A 23,540-nucleotide genomic window follows, 5' to 3' on the forward strand; every position below is an offset into this window, starting at 1 on the left:
ATTTATTCAAAATCTTCCTGCATAGAATTATTTTTCCTCATCCATGTAGCCAGTATTTCAGGTCACCAATCTAAAACTAGTCCCGTCTAATATCACAGCCCTTTTGTCATGAAGGTTATGATGATCAGTTATGGTCAAAGTTATTTATTGGTTTAGGACTCTGTGAAGGTGTATAAGTCTATGATGAGACGTCTAATTTCGTGTTACCATCATTGTACAGTTTGGTTTGGTACATACGATGTGGTTTGGAAAAGTAAAACCCTGGATCAGATTTGTGTCTCAACTGAGAAGAGTACCTTTACTTGGTAGTTGGGGTGGGGCTTCAGCGAGATACGTGAAGTTGTACCAGTGCGACAACACAACAAACAGCAATGGAGGACTTCCAGCAGCTCTTTTTTTCTGCTCAATTTGTGGCTGTTTGCCTCAACAAGACGTCAAGCTTCGCATGAGAATAGACAATCACTTCTGTCGCCAAATCAGCTGACTGTGATGGGTGGAGCCGGTCTAGCGTCACCTGGACCGTACCATTTTACTCTGGTACCCCAAGCGAAGAGTACCAAAAATGGAACAGTTGGGGCGGGTTATTTTGGTAATTTGGTAACGTAATAGAAACGCAAAAAAATATGTTCACCATGTTCCACTGAGTGGAAACACGACTTAATATTAAGTCAGCTTATACTGGCACAATAACAGAGGATGAAATATTTGAAACTTTTGTAAGTACACAGTAGTGCACAACAGCTAAAGTGCAGCCTCCAAAATGGTCAAGTAATTGATACAGCATCTCTAGAGACTGATTATAAGAGTAGGATTCATTGCTGGACTGTTGTGGGGATAATTGTGTACCAAATTAATTCCTGACAGGCTGCACAGTTAATGGTATTGGGGTGTAAATGTTTTTATACAGCACGGCAAACAGTGACACATGCGATCATACAGTCAGGACATATGTTACACTGACTGGAGGTTGTAACTCACATTAGAAGACATTTTTTATTTTGCTGAGGTCTAGACGCAGAGAGTGTTTCTGCTCATGGTTTATGAAACCGTTTCCATCAGTCGTCACCTTTTTTAATCATTCATTGCAGCATTGATGGTTGTTATGGTGTTTATCATTTATTTGTACACAGACCTCACATCGGCGGTCTCATTTACACACACACATACACTAAGTGGTTCACAAATAAGCTGCTCTCTGCAATTTTAATGGAATATTTTATTCATAAATCATTTACAGCCATTTGGTGGCTCTTGGTGAGGTGGTGGTAGACATTAGGGTCCTTAGGTAATTCTAGTCAATTACATTATGGGAGTGTTTTGTAAGTTATGTTGTGTTTGTGTTTGTTTTTGTTTTTTTCTGGTTGCAACTAATTGCCTTTACTTTATATTGGCGGTACACAATTTTAAAAGCTCAAGAAATTAAGGAAAGTTCCTCTCTCTTGCATCTTGGATTTATTGATTGTTCTGTCCTTCTCACATCACTCTGTGTGATGTGAAGTCATTGAGGACACTGATCACAAAGTCAATACCACTATCACAACTCATCTGATCACACAAAAGTGACTTTTGTCCTTTCCAACTCAAGTAATTTGGGTCAAAAGACAAGCCCCTTTGGAGACAGTTCTCGGCTAACAGCAAACAGATCTCATGCACACACTGTGGCAGCGATTTACGTGATATATCAACTTATTATCAAACCTTCACACCTAGTAATCACCATTACTTTACACATTTTTCCTAATATCAAAATTATCTCAAGGCTTATGGTTAAAAAAAAAAAAGAAAAAAGAATGCAACGTTAATGGTGTAAATGTAAGCAATGTTATTATTTTTGAGAAACTTTTCATCTAAGATATAGAAAAATAAAAACAAAACAAAACACCCTCATGGCTTCCATTCGCATAATTTAATTACACAGTTTATACCTCAGCCACTTTTTCTTTTCATTTACATTATATTGAGGAACCTGATAGTGTGAGAAATCCATTTTTGGATAAAAAAAGACCATTTATTAAGTGTGTCGACTGCAGTGTTATCGTAACAGTTTGTTTTTTTTAACAATTCATCACTCATCAGTCTTCTGTCTGTGTGTGTCTGCATAGGTGTTTACGAGGTATGGGAAGTGCTACGTGTTCAATGCTGCAGAAGAAGGGAAGACACTTCGCACCACCATGAAGGGAGGGACAGGAAACGGCCTGGAGATCATGCTGGACATCCAGCAGGACGAGTACCTGCCAGTGTGGGGGGACACAGGTATGTGTGTCTGTGATCTTATGCTGTGTTCAAGTGTAAGTCTCATTTTTAACATGTGGCCAGGTGACAATCAATCAAACCAGACATTGTCTTGTTTCCTCTTCATGAATACATCATGAATATGTATCAGGCAAAAGCACAAGAACCCACATGTCAAGAGTATTGCATTTCTTTCTGCTTATGCTTTTCTTCTACTCTCATTCCTCAAGATTATATATGATCTCTGCACCAGCAAAATCTGGCTACACGAAGCAGAACTGCATGCTGTTTTACTCCACTGAGCATTAGTTTATCTTTCCCATAAATAATGTTTTATCTTGGTGAGATTTTTTACAGGTAACACAGATATTTTGACAGCTAACACTTTTTTAAGGCTGTGATGACTCGCTCTTCTGTCATCTTTCTTGTCTGACTTCCCTTTTTCTTTCCTCAAAGGAAAGAAGTCCCCCATACAAAGTAAATTTGACACCTTGAAAATCATATGAAAATTTGAAAACTTTATTTCCCAGTTGTGTGCCACGCTGAGCCTTTGAGTCATTCATCCACTTTCATTTACATTTGCCATAATCAACACAGAAATGATGTCCTCTCGTAATGAATTCATTTTGGGGATGGTTTCACATCCAGCAAATCTTATTTGATTTTAAATAAAGCCTACAGAAAGATCTTCTTGGATGTGTGGCTTGGTCATGGATGAGGCAGTATTGTTACTGTTATACTTCACTGGTATAGTGCTAAAAGTTCACTGTAAATAAGACTCAAAACCACAAAAACAAACTTCTCCAAACATGTCAGTGTGTGCACCTGCCGTTATGAGTGGCAGTGTTGATATTTTCCCTAAGAGAACAAAGATCTTTCATATTTGAAACTCTTGGAAAGTCGAGCTTTGAAGCCCCTTTTTTTCTGTAAAGCAGTGCAGCGATAAATTATGCTGCATATTGATGTGAGTATTTGTGATCTTTTAGTGGTCTAATTTGAGTGTTTTAGCAAAACCGGTCGTCCATTATTGGTTCCATAGTGAGGCTGACTCTTTTCTGAACTGAGGCGAAGTGCAGACAGGGGAGTTCACAGAACAACCAGTCAAGCTACAAGCTGCCGAGCAGACAGTCATTATTTACTCTAGGTTCAAACTTAAAGAACATCCATCATCGAAATCCCACATTTATCAATACCTTTTATGTTCTTCTGTGAGAGTGGGTGCCGCAGCTGTGCTGTCGATCCTCTATTTTATTTCCATTTGAACAGGCTGTACTCCGGCCATCACCCAAACAGCACGCAGAGCACCTTCTCCCAGCAAGCTGCTCTTCTTTGTCCCTTGTTTACCCCCGTGTGGTTTAATTAGCCCAGATGAGCTGAGTCAGTACAATGTCTCCCTTAACTGAGCGAGGTCTCTATGCTGCGCAGACACAATGAGCCCACACTGCACTGGGACTCTTATCCCATCTCCATCCACCAATGACACGTTTTTTTCTTAATGTCTATCATCCAGATGAAAGTCGTTGGTCCCTGGGATACTGTCATTTTACCATGATTGACAATGTTTGAACAACATGTAATGAAAAAACCAACAAGATGAATATGAGAAATATGGTAGATTCTTCGATAATTTCTGCTCACAGAAAAATGCCACTGGATGAAACCGGTCCCATTAGAATGAGTCTCACTGTTATTCTGCCCATAATTTGGTTCATCGATAGTTACAGGATTATCAAGTACATTTAGGCATTTTTCATGGAGGTCACTAAAGAGATTTACTAAATGATAACACTCTTCATTTCTTTTTCCCTTTAGTTCCCCAGACTGCTCCATCTGAAAAACATGTTGCCTCTCTGAGCTTTGATCCCACATACAAACAACTTATTTCAGAAATGGTTGCAAACGTGTTTAAATATATATATATATATATATATATATATATATATATATATATAGAGATATATATACATGCACATATATATATATATATGTATATATATATATATATATATATATATATATACATACATATATGATTCCAAATCCGTTAATAGTATCTATAAAGTTTGTTTTCGCATCAGTTTGTTTATATAAATAGTTCAGCTTGCTACTTCACACTAAACCCTTTTTAATTTTTCCGTTAATAGTATCTATAAAGTTTGTTTTCGCATCAGTTTGTTTATATAAATAGTTCAGCTTGCTACTTCACACTAAACCCTTTTTAATTTTTTAAGTATTTACTGTGTGGTGAAAAGTCCTTCAAGCCTGAAACACACACACACACACACACACACAAACAAAGAGAGATAGAGACAGACAGACAGACACCAGAGAGTTTTGTTTTATTATAAAGTGGCATTCAGAATATGACATTTCAGCGTTCCTAAGCAACCAATTACTTTGTGCTGCTTACTCACTGTGTATGTACCAACAATGTCACTGGTGGAGTGATGCTGAATTGGAGAAGCAGGTTATGCGAAGAAACATGGAGATAATAAAGTCTTTTTTTAATCCGAGACTGTGAAACGTGTCATACTGACTCTGCTTTGTTTCATTTGATTCTTGGCACAGCTCCTTCTCCACCAAAAATAAAACAAAACTCTCCCGCATAGTCAGTCAGGCCAGCAAAATTATAGGTTCACCACAGACACCACTCTCTGAACCATATCAGCACTCCTCTTTCCTCTGTGATCAGGGTGGCTTTCCTGATCACAGGAGACCCACCTCCATCACTCCTTTCAGTTACTGCCATCAGGCAGACTCTATAAGTCCCACTGGCCCATAAAAACATTTACAAACAAGTCCTTTATTCCCTCTGCAATATCCACCACAAAATCAAACAGCCACCACACTGCACATGACGTTATCTGTCACTGTTGTTCTCTTTACCGTGTTTCCTATTTTAAAAAGTGTCCTGAGAGTGTTGAATGTGTTGTATTTTATTGTTGCAGCCGTGTCAAAGGAATATTTCTGTCACTGTTTGGGACAGACAATAAAGTTTAGCCATCTATCTGTCCATCTACATTTTTTATCTTTTTTCAATTGATAGATTAACGTGGCCTTTATGTTTCGTTGAAGTTGCCATACAGCTGCAGCACTTTGAAGGTAGAGACCAATGGGACTTATCTCCAGTCTTGTGCTTACAGTGTCCTTCTGTTTTGTTTTCCGTCGTGTACCATCCATCATCTCCAAACTGAGCTCCCGTTTTTGTGCGGCAAACAGGTAGGCAAAGCCCCATCAAGCATTTGAGTGCAGTGCAAAAACCTTGCTGTGCCTCTGCACTCTGTGTCTGCCGTTATTAAATCAAAGCAATGGTGAAGTGCACTCTGAGGAGCATCTGAAAGGAGCAGAAAGATGTTGGTTCAGCAACATGTTAAACCAAGTGCAAAGTGAAAGTGGAAAGTCCTTAATGCGCTTATCTTTTCTACTTCAGACATTCCCTTTGGTCTTATCAGTGTGATGCTCATGTGTGTAGAGCTAAAAGTTACAGCTGTCTTTATAGCAGAGCGGCACATTTCTTACATTGGTGCAGGCAATTTGCACCAAATGGTTAGTGTAATTTTTAGGTGTCTCAGTATCAAGAAGTGATGTATCTTTTATTGTTGCCGCAGATTGTACGGATTTTCTCCTTGGTTAGGTTTGTTGTCTTTCATTGTCTTAAGGCTTTTTCATTTAGTCGGTAAGCCCTTATTTGCTCGCAGATCATTCACACATCATTTACTGTTAGACAATAGCTGACTGTCTGTTTCTTGGACAGCTGTGAGGGTAGATACGGTAGTTAGCCATAATAAACACACTGTTTCTTTGGGTCTCATGGTTGGTTTGTCTGTGTTAGTGGGACAAAAGAGTAAGTGAGATGTACAATCTGAGTTTGGAAGAACGTGAATAGACTTTTAACAGATGTTGAGTGATGATGATGATGAGTACAGTAAATAAATTGGGCCACCAGGAAGGATTCACTCCCATTTTTGCTTGTTATAAACCCAGTTTGTAACACTTTGGAGGAATATAGTACCAATGTAATGTTTGTATAAGTGTGTAAAATATAAACAAGAAGCTTTTACAAGACTTTGATATGTGCTTTAGTCAATGGCCTTACATATAATGTAAACAAAAATCTCTCTGATATGCGAAGGCCACTGTGTTTCCCTGACATATTTGGTAAAGGAAAGGGTGAGCAGAGGAGTCATATATAATATCATTAGATGTCAATGATTCTTACCCGTAAAATAAAAATGTTTGCACAATGGATGCACTGCGCTCTGATCCACACAGCTCCACCAATTTAAACTGTCCGTCTGCTTCTGCACAGCTGGACAGCTAGAGTCCTGGTACTTCCCACACGGAAATACACTGTGTAAAACACAACAAAAGGAGCAGTATGAAGAAATAGGAGCATGATGGTGGTCACTTGCCTAGGACACTTTTTCTCATCACCAAGATGGTTGTGCAGGATATTGAGCTGCACTATCACAAGTGACTGGAGTCCTCTGCTGTTTAGAGGAAAACCACCCAACATAGTGCTTTGTGCAAACAGACACAAAATTGACATTGAGTGAGTATTTAAATAACCAGTTAAAATAAAAAAGATCCTTAAAAAATTGGATGTATTCTGCACGGAAGCATATTTGGGGATGAGAAAACAGGACTACTATAAGTCCCTAAAAGCACTTAGAAAACAAAGACATTATATAAGAGTTCCATTTTTTGTTTTCAGTCCATTCAATTATTGTCAACATCGTCCACTAAAAAACAGAAATGCCAAATCCCATCTGGACCAAAATGGTAAATGGCTCTACAGACTGACACCACCATCTGTAGATCTGTTTAACACTGGTGTGAATGAAAAATGGAAAACTAATACAAGCAGAGGCAGCATTTAAACAAATCAGTCAATAAGTGTGACACAGTTAAGCAAGTACTTCTTATATGGTATAGTGTATGAACTCCTTTTTGCAGATTTTGCGGATTTCTGCTTCTGCTTGCCACTCACTGCAAAATAGACCTCTCATAAAGACTGACGTACGCAGTCACCACGGAGACAGCAAGTGGACAGGTATGAGACATGAGAGGTGTTGTTGAAAACGCGTTTGCTTTTGAATATATGTGACTTTTTCGTTGAGCTATGTTCAATATATTTGCAGTCATTCATGCCCAGACCAGTTTATTTCATTTGGTTCATGCCCTGACCAGTCATATTTCCCCTCAGCAAAATGTGAAATCACTTGAAACATTGAAGGAAAACAGAGATGAAAACATGACACCACCTGAATTCATTCAGTTACACACAAAGCAAGTATAATATAATCGCTTTCCCTTTTTTTGTTTAGTCACTCCAAGTCAAACGAGTGTGATGGAGGTGATGATGAAATGCATAGTAACTACAGACCAGTGTGTGATTCTGTTCAAGCCTTGTTCACATCCAGCAAACGCGCTTATCCATGATCCTCTTGATCATCTTTTGATAAGTACAGCTGCACTGACTGGAGCACAAATAAACACAAGTCCTGTTTGATGTGATGTGTTGAACTCTCTCTCAGACACAAACACACACACACACACTCATCACTTGTTCAGACAGATGGATGCAAACACAAGCATCTCATTTTCACTATCAGTAAGAGGTCATTATCTTTTAGGCCAAATTAACACCTTCACCATAGCAAATAAAGGTCTTGGTCAGTCTGAATCCACTCTCTTAGGTGATCACATTTTTGTTCTATAAAACCAGTCTGTGATTTATTTTTTTCGTGTTTCTTTCATCATGTCATTTCTAAGCAAGCAGCATAGGTGAGGATTTACTGAGCTTATTTTGAGTGACTAACACTATGGAAAGCCTTTTGTCTGAAACTGTGAATCAAATACAATTTGTACATCTTCCTCACCCCACCTTCCACTTGTAGCCGTGTCTCCTGGGTCCTGTGCTGCACTCCAGTTGTGTTTTGTCCTTCGATGCTCCTTCCTGTTTCCCTTCCTGTAGTTCTGAGTATAAATAACACCCGAGACATTTTCAAAATGAAATACTTTGAAGGTTGTTCCAGTTTTGTGGAACGTTGCTAACGTCTGAATGCCAATGGTTTGTTTATACCTGAATCCGTGTTTGGTCATGTTTCTAGTTCTTTTAATATTATAACTTGAATTCACTGCAATCATCTCATTAAATCCAACGTTCACTACACTTTCACTTTCCATTGTATGAGCATTAGCATATGGTTGTTTGTGTCATGTGCACATACCCAACAGCTGAACAAATATTTTTGCACAACAGGGCTATTGCATAGTTTTTTGTTAATTATTTACCAAGACGAGCAAAGCTGTTGAACAGCAATGCATTTAGGAAGATTTGGTGATTCACTGCCTAAATGTTGAAATTATCTTGAAAAGGCCAAAACTAAACAATGGATTATTGTTATTAGTCACCACGTGGTAGATTATACATCTCAGTTAAAGACGTCTTGCCATTATTATTAAAGAGGCAATAAAGAGCCACATATTTGCATCGGGAGACAAACCTTTTATCAGTGAACATTCAGTAGTTGGACAGTATTTCCACGTTTTTTCCAAGTTTTTAATTGATTAGTGTTTTAATAGTTTTTGATCAATAGTGGCAACTTATCGACGGTTAGAACTTAACTACTAGAAGGACACATACCAATATTTTCTTTATCGGGCCACAACAACACATTTTTGTATTCAGTTGTGACCTGTATTATTAAGCCGTCCTCTCCACAAACCTCAACCCATTTATCCCTAATGTGCTAACCTCGACCGTGAGCCAACAACACTGCACCACCTCATAAAGACGACCTCAGAAGTCGAGTCATACTCCTGCAGCTTAACAAGGAGAGGCTTCCCAGAAAAGTTGACACTGTTTCGGTTTTAAATAAAATGTTCAAAGATTAAACATTTGGCCTTGCACTATGAATAAATATAAAGAGAAAATGCCATGACTCATCTTATTTATGTGTGCACATGATGTTAGTCCAATTAAAACATGTATCTCCTGAATAATTAAAAATGTAATCGCCCTTTTATTGATAAAGTGGACACAATAAAAATGTCTACGTACAGAGCTGGACTATGTAGGGTGAGACATGAAGGATGTGAAATCTGACAGCCAAGACATTCATTACAGAGGATATGATACTATATCCAGTATCACAGGACAGGTCACAACAGACACTGCAATGGTGCGGTCACAAAAATGATTTAACTCCTCACACGCACATGAACAGCAATCTGTCATCTTTTATATTCTCTCTCTCTCTCCTCTGGCACACACATCCTCCATAACATGGTATGCATAATTTATGTACGCCCTCAGAAATATGGAAACAAACATTCTATCATGCAAACATCTACAATCACTTTCACACGTTCTGTTGTTCTTTCTTGATCTTTTACTCACAAAACATCACATAACCAAAGAGAGAAAAGGTTTAATCCCTTCATCCTTTCCTTAATGTGAACGTATTCAAGCTGTCACCACATCAGTCGCTTCAGATGACTGATTGATGGGCATATCACAGGAAGGTGATGATGCTGCTGCATGTGTGCATGTTCATATAATTGTAAGGCTGGTCTTGCTCAAGGTTGCCAAAATACTTTGGGGTGTCTGGAAGGTCGACGGGCATTAACGGCCTTGACTCAGTATCAGAGAGCACAACACAGAATGTCAGATCCCGAAAAATATTTTCAAGGTCTACAAAAGCATTCTCTATTCTCCCATTAATGTTGTGGGTGTTTTAATTATTTCATGTGTGTGTGTGTGCATGCAGAAGTGATCAGAAAGGCTGGAAAAGTGCTTTCATCTGTGGAGTCAGCACTAAGCCTTCTTCTCCACCGGTGTTTGATGTCAAGACAAATGGCACAGTACATCTCTGAGTGTGTGCTGCACTAAAGACAATCATAAAACCCATGGCTTTGAGACAAAGGCACAACATTCATCATGTAAAGGTTTCTTCAAACAGGAAATTCAGTTTTTACCTCTCCTGTTTATTTCTGAGTGTTTTTCTGCTCCTCTCTTCCCCTGAGCTGTATATCTGAACCAGTCATTTTTTCTGTTTATTGAATGAATAAATCAGCTGACATGGGGCTCCTCCATCTGTCTTCTTTGCAGAGGATACAGCCTTTGAGGCAGGTGTGCGGGTGCAAATCCACAGCCAGGCAGAGCCCCCGTTTGTTCACGAGCTGGGCTTCGGTGTGGCCCCCGGCTTTCAGACTTTTGTAGCCACACAGGAGCAAAGGGTAGGTGTGCCTGACTTCCCTGATATACAGTTAATAGCTTTTTTTATCTATTCTCTACCCTGTGCTGTTTTTCTCTTCTAATCCAGATAAAAAGAAACTGTGATAAATAACATGCCATTGCAGGTCTGATGGGAGTTCCTGCATGCATGCTTGTGACTGTGTGACTGCATGTGTGTCACCCTCTGGCCTCTCAGTTGGCCTCTGTGGTCTCTCAGTGATAGTTGTTCTCCCTTCTGTCAGTGGCTGTGACCTTGCTGGTAGAGAGATGCTTCATTCAAACACAGCCCCACTTAATCACTGTGAGGATGCAGGTCTCACAGATACATCCAGCCCAGTGGCATTTGATGCAAATAGCCTTTTCTCTCTGTCAAAAGACTTGCACTTCACAGGGTTGTGAATCCACTGAAGGTGTTTCCACACTGCCAAGCTGACTGTCTTTATACTGTGACTCCTCTCAGCTGTGTCAGTTAACTATACATGTTTAAGTTGATGCTGCTGTCTCTTGCTTTGTGCACTTTCCTGTCTCTGAGTTAGGCTGTGGAAAATGCATCAACTGTCTGAGCAGTGGAAGATGTCTGGATTGTCCCTGTCTGAGGGACACAGAGCTTAGATAACAATTCACTCAAGCACTGATGATAAATGGAAATGTATTCAATTCAATCAACCAAACCTTATCTCTAATGTCTGCTAATCACAGATGAACATGTAAACTCCACATAGAAAAGTCCTGGCTGACACATAACCCTGTAAGGTGACAGAGTTTAAGAACATTTTGTTTGAAGGCTATTTTGACAAAAATGTAATGATGGCAACTAAAGAAGACCTGATTTTCCCTCCATATTTCTCACAGAAAAAAAAGCCAATGTCAATGCATGTCAATGCAAATGTATAACACTGGTACGCATGTGCGTAAAGACCATGCCACTGGTTTATAGATGCAAGTATCCAACATTTATGTATTTGTTGAAAACATTTCCTGTTTTTATTAATACTATATGTATAAAAAAAAATCATCTCCAGTCTTAAGTTGAGACCTGGCCTCATTACATCACAGCTCAGTGTGTTGCTGCAATAGAGAGAGAGAGAGAGAGAGAGCCACCTCAGTCAGTGGTACAGCAGGAAGGAGATGAGGAGATCTATCCAGAGACTGTTTGGCTTTCTGGGTAATGAGCCTCCAGGCGTCTGTCTGCACTTGTCTGTCAGCCCAGTTCTGTGACTGGCAGGGTGAAGACAGGCATGCCCGCTGTAAAAACATGGCCCCTCTCTACAAGCCCACACAGCAAGAAACATGGCAAATTTAGCTCCAGCAAAATTAATGAAGAACTACATTTTGTATCAGAAGTCTGAGAAATAGTCTTCCTGTGGAAAGTTCCCACCTGTCTCATAAAGCTTCTGTTTCTACAGACACTCGGAGAGTAATTTCATATCATATCAGCATAATGACGATCGGGAAAGAGTATGTGAAGTCAAGTTTTGTGATAGAGCCTTGTACTATACAATACATTTAAATTCACCTTGGTGATTAGTGGAGCTCAAAAACAGATATCATTACATATGAGTTTGCCTTTGAAAAATTACTGACAGCATTTTTAATTATCTCATATTGGCTAATAATATTGGGTCTACATTAAAGTGACAAAACCACAAAGTGCACAGCCTATGGCAGGGACTAAATGAGCCCTCACACGCAGATGGGCAAGTTTAAATTTAAGCTTTCCAGACATTGAAATTGCCCCTCTGTTGGCTTTTGACATAAGTTAGAGGGTCATGATGTTCCTTTGGCTGATCTAGTCTTTCCTCCCAAGGGTAAAAAAGTCCTTATAATGGTATACCATTATTCTTTTGTCTCAGTGTGACTCTGTGCTGCCAGGAAAAGATAAAAAAGCACAGTTTCTTTGTAATTTCTAACTTTTGTTCATTACACTAATGCAATGTTGAGGTTCAGCTCAAATTCTGATTCATACCTGTTCAAACGTCCCTCCTGAGTGATTCATTACTGATCCATCACATTATGAAATTATCCTCAGAGCTGATCATGGAAAAACACTTTGGAGAAGGATTGTGTTTGGTTTGGTTTGGTTATCAGGTCTGAATGGGGTCTAAGATTTTGGTAATTTTGGACCTCAGTAAACATCAAATCTGTTCAAATACAACCTTCCTTTAACAGCAGCCCTCGCTGACCAAATTGTAAAGCCTAATTAAAGTGTTGCCCCAGTGTCACAGGGAAATGGAGCATTGATTAATAACATATTGAGTGGGGCACAGGCCTCAGCTCTTATTAGCCAGAGCATAATCAGGTCAAAGGGGCTCAACATAGTGAAAAGTGATATTGAGCACCGCAGATTATCTGATTACAGAGAAATAATCAGATCTGGAATCAGACACCGTTGACTTTAATTAGACTAGAAGTGAAGATTAGCTGAGGTTGTGAAGGTGATCTTAAAGGTTAAGGATTGCTAAGAAGCTCCTTTCTTAAGTCCATGATAAAATGGATTGTGTCTGGAAGTCTGTATTCATTGCTCACACTGCTGCTGCTGGCATCAGTTGGGACATGTTTAATTATCGCAGGAGACATAAAAGTAGAAGGAATATTCTGGAGGCTGTAATATTCAGCATGTTCGATTGCTGTTTGGTTTGCGGTAGGATTTATTGTCTGACATGTTGGTAAAGTGATTGAATCTGCAGAGCCACGGCCTTAAGCTCTCTCGAAGCAGAGATACAACATTGGCTGAAGGCAGAGGCAGGGTTTCAAATTCTGTCAGTACTAACAAGCAAACTGTGGCCAAATTTCACCTGGCAGGATTCTGTGTTTTGCTTCATCCAAAAAATTGCTCTTTTGGCTGGAAAGGCAACTTCACTCGGGATGCATCGTGATGACATGGAGGGAACTGGGGAGCAGAGGATGATGGGTGATGCAGAGCTCAGCCCATGTTGTGGAGCAGATGGGCCTCCACGCTGCTCAGCCTGGTGTCCCTGTCCCTCATCTGCCATCCCAGTCTTCAAAGCTGCAGGAGCAGGAGGAGACCATTTGGATTTTTGTGCTACTGTCACCGCATGCTTCGGGATTTTTCTGACAGTCTTGCTATCTGTTGAATTGTTTTCCGCATCGCCTGGTTTATTGTGAGGTTCTTCTGCTTCGCTGTACTGGCTAAGTTTCAATAACTGGGGCCTGTAGGGAGCATGTTTTGGAAAGCTGTTGCCATGAGCTTTCCAGATTTGGGGGCGTAATTCATTGATTTCTTTCTGTCTATACAGGTCTTCAAAGGTCTTAAAAAAGCACTGAATTAACTTAAATGTCTTGAATTTAATTTGGTAGACACTGTTGAGGCCCTGGTGTGAGTGTTGTTGGGGAAAAAAAAACTAACTGCACTCTTTCTTCTTCATGGTCTAACTAACTAACCCACCATCCATTTTCTCACTTGTAGCTGACCTACCTGCCTCCCCCGTGGGGAGAGTGCGAGTCAAAGCCTCTGGAGTCTGGATTTTTTCAGGTGTACAGTGTAACCGCCTGCAGGATTGACTGTGAAACACACTACATTGTGGAAAACTGCAACTGCAGGATGGTGCACATGCCTGGTGAGAATTCAGCTTTTGGTGTTGTTGAAGTATCTGTATTCATTAACAAAGGTTTTCAGAAAGCAGGTGTTGACATTTATTTAAGTCCTGCCTTTGTCCAGTTTCTTCCTCTAATCCTTTTCATTTGAACTGGTAGGTGACGCTCCATACTGCACGCCGGAACAGTACAAAGACTGTGCTGAGCCTGCTCTCGGTAAGTCCACTCATACATGAAATCTCATGATGCTAAGATGACATGTGTTTGCTGTATTTAATTATTTGTTGGGGCAAAGTTTCACTGGTCGATGAGTTTTTCCTGTTGATTCAGAACTTTAATGCTAAACCTACTTTAATGATGGGCAACATCGTTGAGGATTTTAAAATTTGAAAAAGCGCAGTTTACGAACAGCTAGAATATATTATCATAAATCCGTAAAGTCGCAAATGTACTTTGTTATCAGGTGATTTTCAGTGTCTCTAATCAAAATGCAGCCACTTTTTCATTTATCAAGACAATTCCATTTATTTCTATGTTCCACTTGAATGTGAAGGCCGCATATAAAATGGATCATATTTCCTGCATTAAGCCCAATTATACAACCAAGAACTTCCATTCAATATTATATTAACTTATTATTATTAGCTACTAAAAAGTAGCAGTGTTCATCCAGATGTTGATCTAGTTCTTTTATTTTTGCAGTTTGATTCAAAAAAACATTTTCTTTGTCACTTGATTCCTACTTTAAATTCTTTGGAAGGTTTATAAAAACAATCCCAGTTTCAGTCTTCAAAAACAGCAAACTCATGAAGACATTTTGTCTCATTTTTAAGTGCGTATATTTTGAGACTTGAGAATCACACTGGACACATTCAGGGCCAGCATGTTTTGTTTTTTCTCCACAAAAAGTGTTGAACTGATCTAATATGCATGTAAATATTAAGAAGGACCCAATCAAATAATTTTGGGCTTGTGAGGCAGACTGACTGTGAGCTCAGATCACATGGTGCATCACACTAATGCCAGAAGAAAACTGGTTTTATGAAGCAAACTGAGTAAACACCTCAGGATCCATAATTAAGGTGCCAAAGCAGGTACAATTTATTTATGGCAGCTATGTAAGTCAGGGACTGCAACAACTGGGCGTAGTTTTAGTAGACATAAACACAAGAGAAAATAAAGAAGTTGAGTGATGTGATCTGGCTGTTAGTCATGAGGTGTTCTAAGATATGTGCCAGGGTCAAACCATGGAGAGATACATTGAATTTCACTCACTGTTACAAGAATTACAAGATACAAGAATGTGTGTCAATAACAAGGCAGCAACATTTTCAACTTATTTCAACAAAGAGATAGTTGCCTTAGTGATGCCTGGATAGTGCTTTAATTTAGACAGTGCCTCAGTCAAATGAGCATCAGATGAACTCATTTAACAGAGGTAAAGTTTAAGCCAAACGGTTTATAAAATATCTGAGGCAGCTTTGTACCTAGATTAGATAGGATTTGATCTTGGGAATTAAGGTGGATCATGATCCGTGTTATTGCTTAAGTGATTTACATTTCTGAGAAATAAAAACCCAAGGGCTGATTCTAAAAAGAATTGTATTGTATTGTATTGTTTTATACGACCTATATCAACCTCAACTTATGGCCGCTGGGAGTTAGAGAGAAACACCAGCAAAACTTTATCTCCTCCCACACCAGTCTCTCTGCTGGCCGTGACCCCGCCCCCCACTCCACTCCTACCCTTAAGAAAATGATTTCTGGAAAAAATGAGTTGCCCAGAGCAAAACTTTCAGGCAATTAGAATAAAGAATGCAAACTCCCACGCTATAAGAGCATGTGGTGTTAAATCACCAACGTGTCTTTAACATGCACTTGTTAGGCTTTCACAGTCCCAACACATGCACACACTCAGCTCGGATCATTGAAAACAAATGCACTCTTGTTTTAAACTATCACACAGCTAAGTTTTCATTGTTTTTTTCTGTCTCTTTCGTTTTAACTGTGTCACTCAAGTTTTGAAGATGGCACTGAAAATAGTTCTTAATGGGAGACAGCTGCGTGTGTTTTGCTTATCTAGTTCTTGTGTTTTGGGGAAACAAAAGTGTCATGTAATTACACATCCAGACAGTAAACACATTTATTTCTAATATATTTAGCCTCTTAAGAAGAGACTGATCGTACCAGAACTGTCAGAATGTCTCCGAAATGATATTTATTCATACGGAAATAAAGGTAGCTATACATCAACGTTTAGAAAATATGAAACCTACCAAGGATCCAGTCGTTTCATTTTAGATTTATGTGTCCGTGAGAGAAAAAGAGTGAGGGAGGTGGACAGAGGTGAGTGAAAGAAAATCTATTATTTGAAAGGCAGGCAGGCCTTGTTCCCATTAAGGTCTAATTTGAATAAAAATAGGGGACCACTGAGAAGTCATATTGAATTTCCTCTTGCAGTTACGTGAGTTTAAGGTCCCTTCAGCTCTTAGTGCACCACAAGGGAGATCTGCCTCATGCTCTGTGATCTGCCAGTTTGCCTCTGAGATATTTTGATTTCCACTCTGAGAATAAGAGTTGGTTTCATTTTTTAAGGGCCAAAGAAAAAATGTAATAAAAAGGAAAGTTATTTGTGAGGAGTGTAAGCATCCTCAATGTCAGAAGAGCTTTTCATGGAGCTATGTTTGAAAAGCCTGTGTCACTTAATATTACCATCAGGGTGTGTGTGTGTGTTGGTTTTATGGAGGAGGCTGTGGGTCTAAGATGAAATCATTCAGTGTTCTTTTTTACCCAGAGTCAAACTGTCAAAGCAGAGCTGTGAATAGAGCTTGGCATCTCAGCATCAGGATTTGTCTCTGTCAGGGTAAAAGCTGTTTTGCAGACACTGCTCGAGGACATGTTTGTGTTTGGAGCTTTACGTTATCCCCTCAGAGACATTAACAGTGACATTGACCTGTGCTGCTGTTGCACGTACAGTAGGGAATCAACACCTGCAGTGTGACTGTGGTCATGTTCACAGTCCAGTGTGTAAGCAGATTTAGGGATGCCATGTCAGATGCATTTCTCTATAGCTCTCAGTGAGACAGATAGCGAGACGCTGCAAACAGGTTGACTGAAAACATTAAGCAAAATGTTCACTTACTGCTCAAAAAAAGCCAGTCGTTCAGCATTTTGATGGGATAAAAGCTTCTTTCCCTGCCCACACCTGTGCTGCCAGTGTACACACACAAACCTGAGCCTGTTTTCAGATGCAGAGGAGGAATAATAATATCAACAAGAACAAAACATGTGCACACTGGAGCTTCGGCTTTTTTAGAAATACACTGTTTTTGAAACAATGTAAATGAAAGTTTTATTTTGTATCTAAAAGAGCATTTCTCCCTCGTGTACATCATCCTGAACCCATCCTCCATTTTCCCCCCTGATTTAATGCTCCTCCCCTCCTCCATCGCTCACTCCCGTGTGAAGCTAAACTCTCGGCCGTGGAGAGCAGTAGCTGCATGTGCAGGACTCCATGCAACATGACCCGCTACAACAAAGAGTTGTCCATGGTCAAAATTCCCAGCAAGACCTCGGCCCGCTACCTGCAGAAGAAGTTCAACAGGACAGAGAAGTACATCTCGTAAGTGTTCTCTTCATCTCCTTGTCTTTATGTTTAAGTTTTCTTTGTTGTTCTGACATTTGTGCTTGTTGTATAAACTGACTCGTGAACTTACACCACCACCACTCAAGCAATTTGTACCTTCCTGCAGGGAGAATGTTAGGACCTCTAGTTCCTCTGTGAGAGGTGACTGTTACATACTGTAAAAGTTTAAGTAGTTTTAAAATATCTTTAAAGATATGGCTGAAAGGCTTTTAGATAAATGGAATTTTAGATATCACAATTGTGTATTTGTTGGTTTCTCATTCAGTGTGATGTTGTCTTACATGTGTTGATCATTGTGTCTGCATTGTCTTAGTATGACGTTGTTGTTGCCCATGTATTTAGCTGTAGTGGCAGCAATAGTAGTGTATGTACTGTCCACATTGTCCTACTGTCTTTTTAGTTTCCTGCCCAGGGACCACAGATGCCTATTAGCTGCATAGTTAACTCTGGTATAGGATTTGTTCTTTACATGGCCCCTGTTAAATATACTAATAAAGTAAACTGTTTTGAGGGGGAAAAAAGTATTCATTTCCTGCTCCATCTCATGTTAACAAACAGAAACAAGAACAATTCTTATCTTCTTAAGAGGCTGTGGGCAAGTGGGTTAAAACAATTCAAGGCTCCTTTTTCTTCATATTTTTTTTAAAAGGAATTTATGAGAGACAAAAGTACAAAAAAAATCATTATGAATGAGGCCCAGGGAGAGCAGCAGCCGATCCATATTCATTTTCTGTAAATGTACCAAGGCAGGCAGGCATATAACAATCTCATTTCCAGCAGCCCACAATAAAAGTTTCCAATATACCTGATGAGGAGAGGGCAGACATTAAAAGGGAAATGCATGCAATCATGACAAAGTGAATAGATTCCAGCTCAAGAGCTTCCATCGAGCCTCATGCCCATGTTGGTTCTTATGTTTGTATAATCAGGGGTTTGAAAGAGCTTTGTCGCTCTGATTATCCGTGAAAAGCTGAACCAGTGCAACAAGCTGCCCCTCTTGGATGAGCTGCTACTGATTTGCTGCTTGTGGTTGCCTGAAGTAGAATTTATTAAGATCACATGTTCCTTTTGCAGAGACAACATTTTGGTGTTGGACGTGTTCTTTGAGGCTCTCAACTATGAGACCATTGAACAGAAGAAGGCCTACGAGGTGGCAGGATTGCTGGGTAATTATTACACAACGTTTCCCTTGATTTTCCAAAACTGGATTAAGACACAGCTGACATAGGTCGCCAGGCCATCACAGGGCCACGTACATAGACAAACAACCATCCACTCTCACACTGGGAGAATCGAATCGCAAAATAATTTTCTGTTGTGAAGCCTCGAGAGTCTCGATTTGACCTGTGCCATGTTTTTGAAAGTGGAAATACACAGACGTCACCTGCAACTAAACACATATTGGATGATACCAGTCATTTACACCGATGTCCTCTCACAAGTGCTGTGCTTTATCATCTGTTCTCCTCTGGAGGGGAACACAATTGACATAATGTCCATTCTGAGTTCTTTGTGCAGCCAACAGAGTCACCCTCTAGGAAGAATACATCCATGTTGATTCAGAGTCTACATTAAAGCCTCCACTGCCTCCTGGAAGAAGATTTCAAGGATAATTTAATCATTCAGAAATGTCACCAGTCAAAAGCAAACATGTTTCCTTCACCAACGTGTACTGGTGAAATAAAATGAAATTGTCTCTGCTTTCTCTTTGTACTTCTCTCTCCTCTTTAGGTGACATTGGAGGTCAGATGGGTCTCTTCATTGGCGCCAGCATCCTCACCATCCTAGAGCTGTTTGACTATGCTTACGAGGTCAGTCTCAAGTTGCAGTTAATGATGGAGCTAAAAATCTCCCACACATTACTCCTCTGCAGGCGCACACTAGTCTGGAGTAACAATTGAACAGCCCTTGTTTTTGTTTTTTCTCAGGGGAAAATGGCCATAAAGCCTGACAACAGAAACAATGGCTCAGACACAGATAGTGTTAGATTTAGCTCAGAGCTGACAGAAATGAAGTGTACTGGTAATTTTCCACCACTTTTTCCTCGACTGAGTCACCCTTTCATTTTGCTTTCACCTGCACTGGACAAGCACATAATAGTCATCGCCTTATGCAGCATTTCAGAAAGGACACATTAAAAGCATTTATTGCCCTTCTAATGGCAGTGTTCACGCTGAAATAATTGTGGTCATTTTTTTGCCACATGTTCCTGTGTTACCAGTAATTGCCAGAAGGAAGAAAAACTTTTCTTTTTTAAGTGTGACTGTAATACCATGACCCACAGGTGGTAAAGGACAGGATACTGGAGTTACTAAGCCAAGAGGAGGAGGAGGAGAGTCATGGAGAAGATGTGGTAAGAACATCTTTGATCCCTTCCCTTGTCAGTCAACCTCGCTCTCTTGCTCTCAGGAAGCAAAGCGTGGAAATTCACTGTAATTTCATTCACTTTGATCATGCATTCGAAACTTAACTTTCCCGTCCCTATCCCCTCCACACAAGCATGTGCAGCCACTTATCGACAAATCCTCCACTTTGAACATAGCTGAGCAGCCACGAGGATTCCGAATCAATCCTCCTTTATAAGCACATACTGTGCATTAAATCTTAGTTGTGATATGGAGTCCCTGTAAATCACATGGTGCCAGTATCAGAAGAATCAGCCACTGATGGTGACGGATAAAAAAAAAAAAAAGCTTGTCGACACAAACTCAGTGGTTTTTACTATTATCAATGTAAAGTGTATTTTTTATTTATTTGTTGGCTAAATGACCAAAGACACACATCAGTTTGCATCCAGAGGCTCAGAGTCTAAATACAGGAAACTACTGTATCGTATCAGTTTCACACAGCCTGATTTGCCTTATTGAAAAAAATGGTTAAATAGTTAAAATATTCAGTATGGATAGGCTGTTTGCACACTGAAGTTTTCATGCTCCTATAGTCTTACTCGTGTTACACTGCAGTCAGGTTCACATTATCAGAGGCAAAGAATCGCTCTGCATCCCAAACTGCACCACATGCTCTCATCTTTGCAGTCACTGTGAGTTCACACTACAGACTCTACTGTATCTTACACACAACTCAAGCAGCATAAGTATCATTGCTAGTTTTCTTCTTCCCTCGCAGCACCCATGTTGTGTAGGTCACAAATGCACAGCATTGACAGGGTCTCTGTGCTCCGTGTCTCTGCATAATGTCACACTTGGTGACTCAGGGCCGACTTGAAAAACCTGTCAGGGAGCAGGTTGTAAGACTTAGAATCTTGAGACTTGAAAGTGTTGATTTATTCTGTCATTATTTCTTTTAATTTTTTTTACTTTTCCTTGCTATTCCTTGCTGCTCTCTACTTATGGTTTAGTGGCTAGCAAAGTGTCTAAGAGTACGTAACACTTAAACTGTTTAAATCTTCTTTCTCAGAGTTCCTGTGACCCAGTGGCAAACCACTCTGAGTCCATCAGTCACACTGTGACAGTCCCCCTGCAGACGACGCTGGCCACTCTGGAAGAAATTGCCTGCTGAGTCCCTCCCCCTCTCCCTCAGAGCCACACATGTCCAGAGGCTGCCTCCACTGGGTGGCGCTACGTCATCGGTTACACTACCGAACATGCAAGAACTTAACAGGAGGAGGGGAAGAGAAAAGGACAGGAGCAGAGGTCAGTCTGAGGACAGCGCTGTGCTCTGTCACACCGCTCTATCTGAGGCACTAATGGGGATTAAAGAGCTGTCGGCTGGACTTATCAGCCCTCTCTGTCTCCCTGTACTGGACCAGACGTACAGTGGAATCTGAGTCTCCACAGAACACGCACACAGAACATCCCAGACTTGGTGGGGGAACCATCCAACAAAAAGGGGGCTCCTCCCTGTGCAGCATATCTATGTAACAAACACATTCATATGTCGCTCACTGCCAAATGAACTGTACAAATATTGGTTTTGAACTGTCCAAATTGCATGCGTCGATCTCTCTTGCTCTCTCTGCTGATGCATACGTTGGACTGCGATGTTGCTTTACTGTACATGTGTGCCATTTTGTCTCTTTCTCTGCAGGACAGGCCCATCACATGGGCCCAGGTGAGATCGCGGACTTTGAATGTACAGATTGAACATAATGGTTGTGTGGAAAACCATAGTTCAGGTGTGACCAATCGATCCCTGATAATCGAATCTAATGAACTGAATTTAATATAGTAGTTGACTGTGGGGTTGGTGACGTAAAAAAACAAACAAATTGAAGATGTTACCTGCCTGCATTTTACATTTTACTTTCATTCGTTTCAGTTGAATTAGTTCACTACAGATATGGCACAGGTAACTGTTCTTTATAAATGTCTTTAAAAGGGATGTCATACTTCTATTTCTAGTTCATGTGGGTGCAGTAGTGTCACTCCTGACCACAGCACCCACCTTAGGCCCTGCTCGTACCTGGTATTGTCATGTGTCATTTTGAGTGACCACCTGTGACTCTGCTTCACATTACTGCTGTAAGCAAAGACCACATGAAGCGTTGCTTGTTGCCATTCTGACAAACTATTGGACATATCAACTGCTCAGTTTGTTGATTTGTTTTTAACTGACTGAATTTGAAAAACACTGAAGATTTGAATAGAAGGAATCAATTAAAAATTAAATTTAAAAAGAAAAATCCAATTCCACGCAGGTTCACAAGGGCCTTTCTTCATGTTTGCATGTTCTCCCCTGTGTGTGCGTGAGTTTTCTCCAGGTTCCCTGGTTTCCTCCCACAGTCCAAAAACATGCAGATTTTGGGATTAAGTAAATTGGAGACTCTAAATTAACCATAGGTGTGAGAGTGGATGGTTGTTTGTCTCTATGTGTCCCTGTGATGGATTGGTGACCCCGCCTTTCGCCCTGTGTCAGCTGGGATTAGGATTGTTTTGTGAGTGAAACACTGAGAAACTTAAAAAAAAAGAAATGTAGGGGCCAGAGGACACATGTCCTTTACTATGACCCAGGACACGTTTGCATTCACACAGCTAAAAGAACGCGTGTCGCAGACACTTTGTGAGTGCTGGGATCTCTGCACGTAGAGCTGTCCACTCAAGATTGGACATTAATGCCAGGTCTGAACAAGGCAGTGAGGCAGAATCTTTATTTGGCAGCCTGACAGGAAACCATGTACCAAACTGTGCAGTCAATTAATATTCCAAGGGTATTGTTTAACCATTATTTCATTAAGAGAATGTCAGGCTGTTGTTCTGGACGGCTCCCATTGTTTTCACAAGAAAGTACTAAGGTATAATAATAATAAAAAAAAATCATTTTAAAATGGCTACAAAAGCACCAGAGGCTGGTTCAGCCAGGTTCATGTATATGTATGTATGTGTGTGTGTGTGTGTGTGTGTGTGAAGTGGGTACCACACAGTCATGCCTGAAATCTAATTGAAAATAACTTTGGTAAACAAAAGCTCCTGGTGCAGGAGTGTCTGTCACATTTTTATTACTGTTATTGTTTCTCAGTCTGAAGCTCTCACTGGAGAAAAATGTTACCTCACAGGCAGTAACGTACTTTCAGTTTGGTCTCATGTCGAGTTAAAGATGAAGGACCAGGTCTCCTTTTCACTGTCCTCTGAATCATGGCTTTACACCAAAAGCTTGTGTGAGAACATTTGGACGATCTCGTGTTATTTGAGTTTCTGTTTTTCAGTCCATGATCATCCTCGCATGGTCTCTGTCATCATGGTAATGTGCGTTACAGATAGGAATGAGTTCAAGTGCTTTGTGGGACTGTTTGGATTATGATTTCCCATCTGTGGCTCAACCTGCTGTCTCCGTGTGTTATCTCATGTGGCTTCAGACAAACACGAACCCTCGGCCAACCTGCCCGAGTGTGAGACAAACGCGTCTCAT

The 23,540-nt window shown here is 40.3% G+C and overlaps 1 protein-coding gene across 1 annotated transcript; it reads left to right on the forward strand.

Moving 5' to 3' along the window:
- Nucleotides 1-2,102: 2,102 nt before the first annotated feature.
- LOC122759823 (acid-sensing ion channel 2) lies at nt 2,103-22,278 on the forward strand (the record flags this gene model as incomplete). Its single annotated transcript, XM_044014832.1, has 9 exons — nt 2,103-2,253; nt 10,349-10,476; nt 13,902-14,052; nt 14,189-14,245; nt 17,498-17,651; nt 18,750-18,841; nt 19,407-19,486; nt 19,960-20,028; nt 21,093-22,278. Coding segments are annotated over 9 exons (984 nt in total), but the record flags the coding sequence as incomplete, so codon positions are not given.
- Between the last annotated feature and the right edge of the window lie 1,262 nt (nt 22,279-23,540).

The sequence above is a fragment of the Solea senegalensis genome, unplaced genomic scaffold (assembly GCF_019176455.1).
Source record: "Solea senegalensis isolate Sse05_10M unplaced genomic scaffold, IFAPA_SoseM_1 scf7180000012423, whole genome shotgun sequence".
Classification (NCBI taxonomy): domain Eukaryota; kingdom Metazoa; phylum Chordata; class Actinopteri; order Pleuronectiformes; family Soleidae; genus Solea; species Solea senegalensis.